The sequence below is a fragment of the Nothoprocta perdicaria genome, unplaced genomic scaffold (genome assembly GCF_003342845.1).
Source record: "Nothoprocta perdicaria isolate Ctin4 unplaced genomic scaffold, notPer1 scaffold_96, whole genome shotgun sequence".
Taxonomy (NCBI): Eukaryota; Metazoa; Chordata; class Aves; order Tinamiformes; family Tinamidae; genus Nothoprocta; species Nothoprocta perdicaria.
Window position 1 is genome coordinate 2,261,943 of NW_020456265.1, and position 13,979 is coordinate 2,275,921.

At 38.2% G+C, this 13,979-nt stretch overlaps 1 protein-coding gene across 1 annotated transcript in view; it reads right to left on the reverse strand.

The window, feature by feature from the left end:
- Positions 1–13,351, reverse strand: part of DSCAM (DS cell adhesion molecule) — a 374,272-nt gene extending 360,921 nt beyond the window's left edge. The window contains exons 1-3 of the mRNA XM_026053029.1: positions 13,321–13,351; positions 12,264–12,581; positions 8,671–8,817 (exon numbers count right to left, since the gene is read on the reverse strand). Coding sequence (XP_025908814.1) covers positions 8,671–8,817; positions 12,264–12,581; positions 13,321–13,351 — 496 coding nt within the window. The remainder of the gene's footprint in view (positions 1–8,670; positions 8,818–12,263; positions 12,582–13,320) is intronic.
- Between the last annotated feature and the right edge of the window lie 628 nt (positions 13,352–13,979).

Genomic DNA, 13,979 nt, shown 5'->3' on the forward strand with positions numbered 1-13,979 from the left:
CACCCTGGGAGAGGCCGTGCAGAGCCACGGAGCGCTCGGCGGGGACAGCCGCTCACCTGAGACAGCGGCAGCGCTCGCATGAATTTTTAACTCCTCTGCTCACCGAAGCAGCAGTTGTTTTCAGTTCGACTCACTGCACAAGATGTGCAATCTTCGTTTTATGCGGAGGTGAAATTCCCGTATTAATTCATATTGAGTGCGCACGAAAGCCYGAGCGAAAAGGGATGGTGCAGTGAAAGGAAAGCGAGGGGGATTTCTGTGCACCATATTGAATCGGCTGCTTTAAAATGATCCGTGAGTCTCCCACAAAATATCAGAATAAATGTAAGACCCTCCATATGGGGGTAGAGGAGAAAGCTCGTAGACAGGAAAGAGAAAAGGACACGCCGAGGTACAAAAGAGTAAGTTGCCACAGATATATACCTACATCCTTCACTTCGTGCACCCATAATTCTCCCTGGCAGATGCATGATTAATTCAAAGATTTATTGATTTTTTTTTTCTTGCTCCATCCTGCTGACCTGCTTTTGTTGACAGGCCTGCGTGCATAGCAGTGGCCCCCCACCCGCGGAGAGCACCGCAGCGGGTTGGTATCCGTGGCCTGCACTGAACACGGCAACTCGTGCAACGTGAAGGGCGGCCTAAAATGCCTTCTTTTGCCTCTTAAGCAATGATACTATAAGCTATTGGAATAAATGCTTTTATGCACGCTTTATTCCAATACACTACACATGCAAATTAAGAAATCATTAGCGGTTGTTCCACACATCACCCCTTTTATTAAAAATAAACCCTGCAATTGCAATGGCAACTGTTTTGATGGCAGGGAAGATGAGGGCTCAATCTTTTTTTCCTGCCTTCTCACTCATGCAAGAATTTCACTAGCTAGAAGTTTCTAGCAAGAGCAAAGACTGTTTCATACAGCCCCTGCTTACATCAGAAATGTTTAGCCCTGGGATCTCCCACCCCTCCAGCAGATGTGCAGAGCATCCCCCACCATGCTGCAGTTGAGAGTTCACTGGCAGACTGAGTGCAACTAAAGCATCACCTGGCCTTCATCGTAACCTTCTCTGGTAGAAAAAGTACATTTTATTAAAATATGCCTCTACCGCTTAGAAATCCAGGTGAAGCGACAGAGATATGACATTGATGTCACAGCAAATGAAACCAGGATCTACAGGATAAATATTTCAAATTCTTTCTAATGAGTCATTCTTCTAATGAGCCTTTCACTTAAAATTTGATTCTCAAGAGGAGAAGACAAATCTGAATGAGCATTTGCATGGCCATCTAAAGCTCTAGAAATGTGCAGGCTAATTCACAGCAACAGCACTCTACACAATAACTATGTTTTATTTAAAATCTCCTAGTTATTTAGTTCAACACACACCATTGGACAATACYATCTCCTCCAGATAAAACCTGTTAGGGATATCCTCAATGTGTTAGCAATGACATAGTCCAGTCCTCATRACTAGTAAAGATTTTTACATGCTACCCCTCTCAGAGCAACAACTGAACCCCCATACACAAGCAAAAGCTCCATGCTGTAACATGGTGGTTCTGGGCACCCACTCTTTAAAACGAACATCATGCATGGATTTGTCCCTGCATAACAAAATCATCAGAGCTCTCTGGTTGTCTGCTCAGGTTAAATGGGGAGTTTTGTTGGACAATCTCAAGCGTAAAATGCTTAATTTGCTCATTTATTGAGTCACTATCATCAGGGAGGTGACAAGATCACAAGCCACTAACAAAATATATTATAAAGAAGAAAACTATGCAATGATCTCTGTTTTAAAAAATAAAAATGAAAACAAAAGAATTAAACCTAAAGTCAGCATACTGATTCACTTGAGTACATTCATTTTCCTAGCTCGTAGGTGTTAAAGAAGGCCTTTGGCATCTACATATCAGACAAAAAGTAATTTGCAATGTCCGACCACATCAATAAAAATATAGTTTCAAATATTTCAATCAAAGATATATCAATCAAAAACTGCCTGACAAACTGCAAATAAAGAGCTATGAAAAAACAGAAAAGAGTTGACTCAATGCCTATGAAGGTTAGCAATCAGTCTGTTMCTATTTCATCTTCAGTAAAGACCTGGTAAACATCATAGTAATTAAAGGGAAGGCTGTATTTATTTGGAGGTTTTACATACACCAGAGAGGATTAATATTACGGGAACTGAGCAGGCTAGAAAAAAAATGGTCAGAAAATAAAATGGGATTCACCTCAGGAAAAAAATAAAAGAAACTTCAAGTACATCTGGAGAGAAAATAAAGCGACACAGATATTTCCAGTGAGAGACTAACTGTGCCACTGAAAGCAACCATGCTGAAAGAAACCTCTTCATGACTGGCAACATCAATAACAAGGTGGTAAAACAGAACAGTTAGGGCATCAGATTTTATATTGTCATGCATGGTCTAACAGACCCTTAGGCCTGTATGGCGCCGTGATAAATGTCCTTACATACAAATATGCATTCACAGATACAGGGAAGGAAAGAGAAAAATCTGTAACATACACACAAAAAAAAAGTCCAAATATATGGAGTCCTAATGCAAAAAATAAAGGAATTGCCATCTCTGTCTTTCTGTTTCTCTCTCTCCATTTCTCTCCATTTAATTCGCAAGAGCACAGGCAGCAATTCTGAAGGGGTTTTGTGGCCAATCAAGTTTTTCATGCTCATTAATTGTGTAAGTAGAGAAAGAAAAATTAAAGGGTTGAGTAAAACAGGAGAGAAAGAGGATTCAGGGATTGGGGGTTATTGGCTTCTTGTTATTTATTATTTTGTTCTTTGGCTTTTTTAAGGTGAGAACAGGGAAATGATTCACCCAATTGACAGAAATAGAGGGTGGCAATAGAAGAAAAAAAGATTTAAATGTACTTATCTGCCAGACACACTTCATTACTGACATGTCAGAAATACTGCCACTGTTTGTGAACCCTATTAGCATTAAATTTGCTGGAAGTAGGAAGTAACAGAGCAAATTCTGACTTTTTGTGCTTTAGGCACCAAGACATCCCTCTCAAATACATTTTTCTTGACCATCTCTCCCCAGCAGTGACCGATGTTCTATGCCCCAAGAACATCCAAAATGTCCAGTCACCCATAGTAAGATTTATGGAATCCTTCTGTAGGGAAACAACAGTGTCTCTGAAATTAACCTAAATTTCACATGCATCACTGTGCTAATTAAATCATCAGCAAGTCAATCCTTCACTTAAAATCTTATCATTTCCCTTTTTCTGTGTTTCCAAAACATGATTTTATGACATGTAGATCAGATATTGTCCATTTTGATCCCACCAAGTCACTCAAAGCATCCTTCTCTCAAAAAGTCATCAAAAACCTTGCTTCTAATCCTGTCAGAATTTTAGAAGGATTAGTTTGGTCAGAACACTCCAGTGTATATGGTACATAACAGTGAGCTAAGCTGAATTGCAGACTGAAGAGGAGCCAAAGGAAAGCTCCTCCAATGGAAGGTCCTCCAGTGGAAGTGCATTGCTTTGCTCAGTTACAATTTTAGCTTGCATTGAGTCCAAGGAGAGCATAACAAATGTTTGCAGAACCAGGCAGTGTTAGAGTTTTATGATTTCCAAATTCTAGGATTATAAGCCAGTTAAAACATACATACAAAAAAACAACAAAAAGCAGCGGTATCAGGAAAAATGCAGGTGATTAGGTATCCCAAATAGTATTTTTTAAATAATGTAGTAATTTACTTTTTCTCAGTCCCTTAAGAATATARGACTTGCTCAAAGAGAAAATGAGGAAGCTACATACTGTCTTTAGAGATGGGCAAGTGCACTTTACAAGTCTTCAAGAAGCTTAAAAAAGACACATTACTGTAATAGCAAACCTACAGCCTGACCTGAGCTTTCGTGAATGCTATTCACATGAGCCTCCTGGAGAGTCAAGAGAACAGAGTTGATGTAAGGATTTGACTGATTAAACTTCTGCTGCTATCGCTATTTCGAATAGTGGATTTAAATCACTCTGCCATATTTCTGATAGAAGGTAATTTAAACTCTTTTTCAGTTATTATTTTTATTTCATATATACTGCCGATATTTAACCCCAGCAATTTGTTCTCTTTATCCCACAATACCTGGGGTAGGTAAAAAACTCACATCTGGAGCATTCAGTGGCATAGGTTAAGTGTCTGCTGGCTGGCAACCATGATTAAGCCCTGACATCAAACCAAAACAAGAAAGATCATGGCTTTCCTCTCCTAGACACAGCCTCAATCAAACGGCTTGACTTAATCTCTCTGATCATCAGCAATAATCTAATTTTGAAGACAAGACTGAGCATATGGGACCACTCTCTATAAAGATGCATTTTTTCATTCTGTATAAATCTCATGACTGAAAAAACAATGATCGCTGTATATAAGCTGAACTGCTGCTGTAATCTCCAAACCCCAACAGAAACTAAAACTGCAGGGGTATATTTTAGATGCCACCACGTGACAACTACTGGCAAACATTGACTGCTTACTGTCAACCACAGCAATTCAGAAAGCCCTCTGTGCGGCGAGAGATCCAAGAGCCCCCGAGCCCTTTAAAGACAAGACTGGAGGAACAGTGTGTAAATAAATAATGCAATTCATTACATTAAATGTAGGTCATTGTACATCAGTGACACTTCTCAAGTCATGGTCCAATGTGCCTAATTTATGGCCTACAGAAAGTATTCTGTCTTAGAGACTCATCAGTTGTCATCTGCACATCAATCCAAGCCCGTCAGGGAACTGTGTTCCCTTCATGCTTACACACTTTTCACTCAAAGCTGCTATTCTTTCTGTGCCGATTTAAATATACCATTGTGCATAGTTGTTATTATCCGTCTCTCTCCTCCCTTCTCCTTTTTTTCAGCAGTTGCATTCCGTGTATACATTGGACAGATTCTTGCAAGGTATGTCATTAGACAGGAAAATGGAAATTCAGAAAGGTCAGACCATGAACCTATTCATGATCCTGCTCTTGGCACTGAGCTACAAAAATACATGAAAAAATAAAACCTGCTCGTAGTTATCAGCATCAGGATAGAGATGGGCATTCATGTTGCATTCATGACAGAAATGCATCATACAGTGGCAGAAGATTTATTCTTCTCCCTTTCTCTCTGCTTCCTTCTGTTTCTCATTCTCCYTTCTGTCCCTGTGCTGATATCCCACACAAACCTTTATTTTAAATAATCCCATTTTGCCTTCCTTTCCCTACCCCCTCCTCCCCTCCACTCACATCACWAGTAATTAGCACAGGGAAGGGCTCTGTGGGGCTCTCTGCTTTCACCCAGAGGGAGCAGAAGCAGCAGTTATTTTGCCTTCGCCTTCCTCTCTAGTCCAGCTTTTCTGGTTTGTGATTGCTACAGATGCCATGAGCTGAGCCCTAGGTTCTCKCCTGCCTTGTGGCTGCCCTGCAGCACCAGGAGCAGCCTCAGCAGCACAGCACATTTCGGGAATGCCCCTGTCAACTTTGGTTCTGCAGGGTCTAAAGAGTATTCAGTGGTTACAGGGCAAATGCAGAGCTGATTCCGGGCTCTTTCTTAGGAAACGAGTAGTAAAGGAGAAGAAGGAAAGGAAACTTGACCTTTGAGCAAGCTGTGTGCAGTTACCAGCCGTACAATATCAGCAGATTATTTAAGAGCTCATGTTTGGTGTCATCTAGTGAAAATGCCTGAGAACTGGTTCCTGATGCAAGAGTAAGCACAAGAAAGAAAACTACATATCATTACATTATTTATTATAATTCAAACAAATGTCAGGCTCATGTTCAAGTCAACTCAAAATATATAATTCTTCAGAAAAGAGGGATCTTCGGAAAAGAGTTACTGAAGGTATAGTTATTAGAATTACCATTGGTTCTTCTATCTGTCCCATATTTTAGAGAGTGTTAGGCAAGACGTCTCTGGAAAGCTAGGTTATTTTCACTWCGAGACACAGGATGGGCAAATAACATAACATAGCAGGCTGTCAAATGCAGAAGGCTGCTACTGTCTTTAAGTGTGCCTACCTTGGAAGGTTGTAATACCGTTATATCTTTCAATTAAGATTTAATATTTAATATTTCTTTTCCTTGTGGAGACTACCTTTGCTTTGTCTGTCTCGAAAACCGCAAATCTCTTTGTCTATCTCAAAAAATGATACTGACCACTCTGTGAGTATGTATCTTTTTATATGCTAACTTTTTATATGCTGTAGTAGAGATTTCAACTCGGTATAGCTGAGAGAGAGCTCAGTATAGCTCTCATTTCCACTGATGTTAATGAGTCACTTGTTAATCCATTTATTAAAAAAAAACCAAAAACACAAGAACAGAACAAAGCAGAGCTTCATGCTCTCCAATATTAAAAAGTTAGACAGAGATATACCAGGAAAGTTGATCTGGCACACACAGGAGAAACTGTGCTAGCAGTGGCTATATAACTAAGCATAAGAATTTCCTCGGAATATTGATCATTAGTGGAAACAAGCTCAATAGCCCTGTTGTGTCTTGCATCCTATTCATCAGCACTGGCATTCCAGGAAGGCAAGTGTGATCAATATTTACTGTTTGAGTTCATGGACAAATTATTGCAAAATTGACTACGGGTAAAACTCAAGGCAAATTTCTTAGGAAATGTGTATGGGTTCTGTTTTTTAAATGTCTTTCTTACTAAGCAACTAAAAAGAGTGTATGGCGTATTAATAGTGTATAAACAATTTTTTGGAGGMAATTGTAGTGATGTTTCCCTGCCTCACTTTTGTCCTGACACAACAGATAGCATAGACCATTGTTAACCTGTGATTTCTTCTCTGGAATAGAATATTTTCCATGACATGGTCAGATATACTAAAGAGAAGTTTTAGGAGCAGTTTTAATTAATTCTATTTTATTTTCATTTAAACTTCTAACTGTAGAATTGGGAAATGGTGAGATAATTGGAAATTGTTCTTTAAATGTTAGAATTTGTAATAGGTTTGTAATGACTGCAGCCTACTCAGCCACAATCAGAAGCTGCATTATGAGAAAAGATGAAATTTAGGCTCGGATAGTTGAATACAATCTCACACTTTCAGCCCTCAAAAGCTGGAAGGAGCAAACCAAGACAGACTTTCTTCCATGCAGAGGAGGATGCGGAAACTTTTGAATCCCGACTCTGGAGTGAAGGACATGATTGAATCACTCAGGTTTTTTTGAGTCAATATTATTATCTAGTCCTGTAGTAGCTTTATATTTCAGATGGACTAGATACTAATATCAATTCAAAAATCAGACTGAAGGGACACAAGCTATGATGATGTAGAAAATCACAAATTCATCCAGTTGTATTAGTATTAGGTAATCTTAACAATAGTCCTTTATCATTTTAAATGAAATAATGGAAAGCTTATTTGTATACTGAACCTCATTTCACTGGTTGAGAAGTTTATGGAAAAACATTGTGTCAGTTCCCCTGTAACTAAAATCGTAGGTCAGCTRAAAATCCAAAGGAATAACTAAAAACAAAGATGTAGATTTACCAAGCTTTAGAAGCATGCCAAAATGGTAGGACAACTGATTATGAATTATAAGTTACTTAAACACTTATCAAAAAATTAATAAGCTATTTGAAATATATGAAAAAACAGGACAAGCTTGAGCAAGTGATTAATAAACTACATAAAGAAATAAAATCAAGAACATGATTTATATAGAAACACAGATCTATCCATTAAAACCTTCTTTATCAGAAAAATTAATAATTTACTGAGAAGGTGAAAAAAATATTTCCATGTATACTGTTGTACAACTAAACCCAAGCATATTCTTAAATATAGTCTGCAGTAATTCTGTATTACCCTGGAAAATTACTTTTCAAATTMCTACACATACAAATCATTGTATGTATGACAGCAGATGCATTGTGTGTAATATATAATTTGGGTACGTACCAAACTGAAAATATTTTGCTCACACACACTTTCTGCTATGAATTTCTTAAAATGTTTAATCCTTTAAAATGTTGAATACTTCTACCTTGAATTCCTTGTATTTTTTGAACAATACCTCACAATTCCTCACATTGTCAGTAAATAGATTAATACATATAACTCTTTCAGAATATATTGTCTCACTTCAGGATATTTGGCATATAGCACATTTTACAGTATGCTTAAGCCTCCAGTTTCATCTATAAAGATATCTGAGATAAAAATATTGTGAAAATAGGAATACCAGGCACATACATCATTTAAACATAACCAAACATATTTAAATTCAGGATTTCTTCTAGTCTGTAATTTACCTCAAAGCAATTGCAATCCAGTACATGCATTATGACCATGAAATTTCTCTGGCACAGAGGGTTTTCTTATCAAAGTTAAAACATGAACTCATTGCCACGGCACCAAGAAGCCAGTTTTATGTCTGGTGTAAAACAAAAAGCATGTTATTTCCCCCTCAAGCATGCTGGAGACAAAAAAAAAAAAAAAAAAAAAAAAAAAAAAACAGAGCTGTCTAAAATCTTCATGTCACACGTAGTCAGAGGGATGCAGCAGTGCTAATGTGAACGAGGCTACAGGAAAGATGAAATACCATTCAGCTACAATCAAAGTAAACATCAGGCATTTTGGGATAAACAGGAACTGGAGCTGCCATCCTCAAGCAAAAAGCAAGCCGTGAGAGCCTACCTGAGACAAGCGAGACTGTGTCTTTCTCCCATGAGACAACAGTGATGTATGCCTCCACAGAGGAGGGGATAATGCACTTGAACACTGCTACATTGCCTCTCATGGCTTTCTGGTCCTCCACACGGACTGTATAGGGTTCCCGTAAAACTGGAGAGAGAAGAGCACRTGTCATTACACAAGGCATAGCCACCCACCCCACTCGCTTCTTGGGTTAGTCTTGAAGAGCTCACCCAAAAAGCTTGCTTGCCTGGTGAATTTCTTAGCAAGGCAATTGATACACTTTTGTGAGGCACACTGCAAATGAGTAAAAAACATATCCTGAGATCTTTTGTTTCCTTAAAATCTGCATTTCACAATGTTTCTGTGCTCCTCTCCTCCTTGATTTTCAAGACAAAGAGACTGCATATTTTATATGGGTAAATGATATTATGTMTTTTGTTACTTGTCTAATTTCTCATGCCAAGCTTCTCCTCGCAAATTGTTTTCTGCTGTATCAAAGGGCGCCAAGTACATATAACTACTGTGTGTGAATAAGACATCCAGAGGGTAGAAAAGAAGGTCAGTGTAATTTAGGATTTTGAAGAAATGAGAATCGAGGAAGAAAATCAATGGAGGTGACAAACAGAGAAAAACCAAGGTCTTAGAGCCACAGAGAAACAGCAGCAAGTAAGGTGAGAACTACAGTCAATTGGCCAGCACTGAAGGAAATGAGTTAGCAATCGGAAAACAGAAACTGTGATTGGGGGCTGTGTTATAGCACTATGTGGAARCATTGAGGTCCATGATATACAACTCTTCTAGCAGGTACAAGAATTGAATTAATGACTGAAGAGGAAAGAGAAGATGCAGAACTGAACAAATCTCTCATGCCAAACTGAGGTTGCTGGGATGTGATGAGCTTATCTAGAGTGGGAGACCAGAAAACGGGAAAATCCTGCACTGAAGCAATACTGTGAACAGTTGTTAATGGAGAAGAAGGCAGCGCAGTGAAGAAACAGACGTTACTTACTACAAGAACAGATAAATGAGCAAGACAAAAAGGACAGCGAGAAGCTCCACGGGAACACAAGGTGAAGAAGAACGAAATCAAACCACCACAGACCAGTATAGTAATATATATATATCCGGTGGTGGTGAAGTGAGGAACAGATTCAGCTAATATAGGGATGAATGCAGCGTGTCTGAGGCCTTGTGTACATGTATATATTTGAGGCATACWTTGAAGGGCAAATCTGTTGACAAGAACAAATCTATTGAGTGAATGCAACCAAGTCAGCAATGCAGAACTATCACGTTCTGGTGATATTTCTTGCTCACATATCCTGCCCATAGATCTCTACCTATTACCATATTTAACCACRTTTATTACAGAACTGTAAATCCTTTGCAGTGTTTGTGCATATTTCCATATACCAGGAGTATTGGAATTCTAAATGTCAGTGCCATTCACAATGTCTTTAGAAAAAAACGAAATGAGTGCTGAGATGTAATTGTTGTCACAAATATAATATTCAGTTTTCAGGTCTATTGCAATGCTGTAAAAAAGAAGACTGAAGTTCTTAATTCCAAGTAAGACTGTAGTGATATAACAGTAAAAATATCTAATGAAATTATAAACAAACTTATATGATACATTGTCTAAAAAATAAGYAAATCAGTCTTCCATAATAAAATAAACACCACTGCGTTATAAAAAGTCATTTTCTATATAAAAATCTGGAGTTACTTAACACTGTTACAAGGCTATTTTTGGTGAGCTGGTAATAGTATAAGCACCCTTAATGCAGCGACTTTACAACCTTGGCTGCCCTGTGATGAAACAGCCCCTAATCTTGTTCCACATGGGAGGGAATTGTTCCCGTGAACATAGATCATCTTTATGAGGCTGACTCTTATCTAATGCTCATGCTCCAACCATCGTTTACAGGCAAGAGCTGTTCTGCCGCAACATCCTAACATTTTGCTAAAAATAAGGCAAGAATCAGCTTGTTTGTATTTTTTTCCAAACTGYCTGAAAATCTGCTGTATCATTTTATATCTTATAGTCCCACTGACTATTTCAGTAAGTGATGACAGAAACTGTCTGTGGAGCATACAAACTGGAAGAAAGTTTTATTCATATCCTTGCTTAAAAAATTTACATTGTTGTGATTTCAGAGACTCCTCAGTGATTTTGAGATCACAGTTTCACCAGCTCCCCTAAATGATTTAGTGATTTACTTTTTAATCCCAATTCCCTGAGCCATGAATTTATATGAGAATTTCAACCTCTACTAAAAAAATATTCAACTATTCAACTGATAACTATAATTTATCATTCCACATAGGATTGGCCTGGAAGAGATTTGAGTCTTTGTTACTTCTCTTTGTGGGAGGGAAAAGAGAGAGGGCAGGGAGTGTTTTTAATCTGAATTACCTGCAAAATTACATGTAAAAATGCAATTAAAATCATTTATGAGCTTGAACCCCCACATATGCTACTCATATTCTTGTGGTAACAGATATGCCAGCTTCAGGCTTTCCCAAGGCGGCTGTGAGAACAGGCAGACATATACTAGTCTGCAAAGCTAGGCTAAAGTCAGATGCTGCACTGAAGGCTTGTGTATTTGTGTATTCCTATGAAATCCCATTGTTACTGAAGGGAGAAAAAAAAAAAAAAAAAAAAGGCAGGAGAAGAAAAAAGATTAGGAAAGGACCCAAAATGTCAGGCTAATTAGGATTAGGGCCAAAGTGGAACAATATACAAATCTCCACATGAACAGCAATGTGATTGAAAGTAATGTATAGCTAAATAAAGTTTATTACTTCATATATTTGTGCAAAGTAAGGTTTACTTTCTTCTCTACCATTTGAACATAAAATATACTTATGGCTATGCATGGAGATTTTGTTAAAAATTGAAGCTAAGACTCAGGTTCCAGTCTAACTTTTGTTTGTTTGTTTGAATACTGTAATAAACTGAAGTGGGTAGACAAAACCTTCAAAAACGCTGCAATTATGTTTCTGTGTTGTGATAAAAGGAATGATTTTGATTGCACTTTACCTGTCTACTGGTTGAGCCAACCTATACAAAATTAATACAGAAAACTGCATAACTTATAACATTACCTCTKTACCAACATCACTTGCTCAATTATTATAAAGAACACAAGTTTCTCCTTCAAAACAAGGTACAGCTCAATACAAGCATATGTAAATATGGACAACTGAGAAAGGATGAGATTAGGCAAACATTTCATCTTTTTCCCAGCCCCCAAATGAAGCTGAAAGACTATACCCTTTTCTCTCACAGCTCTTCAATGTGTATAGCCCGATTAATGGTTTCATTATCGGTTCATTTTTCCTTATATGTGTTAAGAAGCTCAGGTGATTGATGATCTCTGAAAAACTAATGTTTCACCTCCAAAATCAAATCAAATCAAGGAGGAGAGGAGAAGGAGGAATCCATTATTTCACTTAACACTGTGAGGAACACAGGGGTTACTCTTCTGGTCTGTCTTGTTAGATTCACAGCAGCTATTACACTTTGTCCAAAATACCCATGTTTCTTCCCTCCTTAATCCCCTCTGAAGGAAGTAAAAGATCGTACTTACCGGCCTTAATGTGGACATCCTGACTTCTGATTTTCCCTGAAGGATTTTCAGCTGTGCAATAGTAAGTGTTATCATGGATTAAGTTATTAAAGCTTGAAGGAGGGAAGGGGAAAATTTGGAGAGTGCCATTGGGGTGGACGTGGCGGATCCCTGGGACATCGTAGATCTCCTCGCCCGTTGCGAGGTACCATCTGAGYGTCACAGGAGGGATCCCTGCTGCCGGACAGGGTACCAATGTCCCCGTGGTGCTAGCAAACACTACCTCTTGCAAAGATGCATTGACAAAATATAGACTGGCATGTAGATCGTCGCTGAAAACTGCAAGACAAAAAAAGGGAGAAAAAAAAAAACAGAACTTGGTCAGATAAGAAATTTCAGATACACATAGGATAATTTGACTGTTTTCTGCTATAAAATCAATTATGAACTGCTGTAAGGCCAAACGAAGGTAATTAGAACTTTTGGATCCTAATGCAAGTTCTAGTGTTTCTCATTTTTAGAAGAAAATATCACTAGATTAAATCCATTATGTAGGTTGAATCTGAAAATAAGATGAGAATATTTTTCACTTTGCACTGTGATTAGAAACAGATCTGATCACTTCTGCATTTGCCAATGCAGCGTTCTTTATAAAACCATCCAAAATCTAGCAGTAATCTATTTCCATGAATTTTCTAGCACCTAACTTTCTGCCAATAACACAGTTTCTGTTAGGATTTATACATTTATTTTTACAGTCTTTCTGCAGCAATATAATTTATAATGAAATAAGTAGAACTGAGTAAATAATGTTGTGAATTTCCTTACTAATAACACATACCTGTATTTAACACAAGTATAATTTAATAAATACATTATATAATCTGGACTGCTCTTTCCTACAAAAATTTTGAACCCTAAGTGCAGAGAACACTTAAGGTAACCTTGACTCTTTGATCTGCGTGACTATACTCCTCCCCAGCCTTAACTAGCAGCCTCTATCACACTGGAAAAAATTAGTATTGGTCAGAACACAAGATCATCCCATTGCTGCCATGCCCATTGCTTCAGCTATTACCAGACRGCTCAAAGGTTCCCCAATATTTCATCCAAAATATCTTCCTAACATTTTCCACTAGAGATCTTAACAGCACAACTCAAAAAACTATAAAGAGACACTGCAAGTAAAACTCACCATTTTTGCCTGACACAAACACAAAAACTTGTATTTTAATGCATCTTGAGTGAGGTGAATTCTGGCATGATTATCTGCAGCAAGTTTAGTGAGAAGTAAGTTTTTTTAAAAGGTGATCATAAAGCATCAGGCCCAGGTAAGCATCAGTAAGACAGATTTCAAGGTTAGACTCARTCTGCACAAGACAGGTGTTACCATCCTACTACTATACTTAGCAACCTCAATGTGAAGGCATGAAGCACACAGCATCTATCTACCTCTGCCACTTAGGTCACACGGTAGCTGGAAGCACCAAACGGAGGATTTTTCTCCCCTCATCTTTCCTGACAGCTTGAGGCAAGAAGATAAAAGGTGGGAAGGGATTCTTTTCGAAATACAATCTTGGCACTGACCATAAGCCAAATGCCCCCCACAAGAGAGTGGAATTGGCTCTGGGAATCCCTAAAAAGGAAGGAGTAGAAGAGATGCTCCTAAAGGGAAAGGGCTTCAGGGAGAGATTTCTGGCATGCAGGAGGCAGCCAGATAAATTGGCATCACAGAGT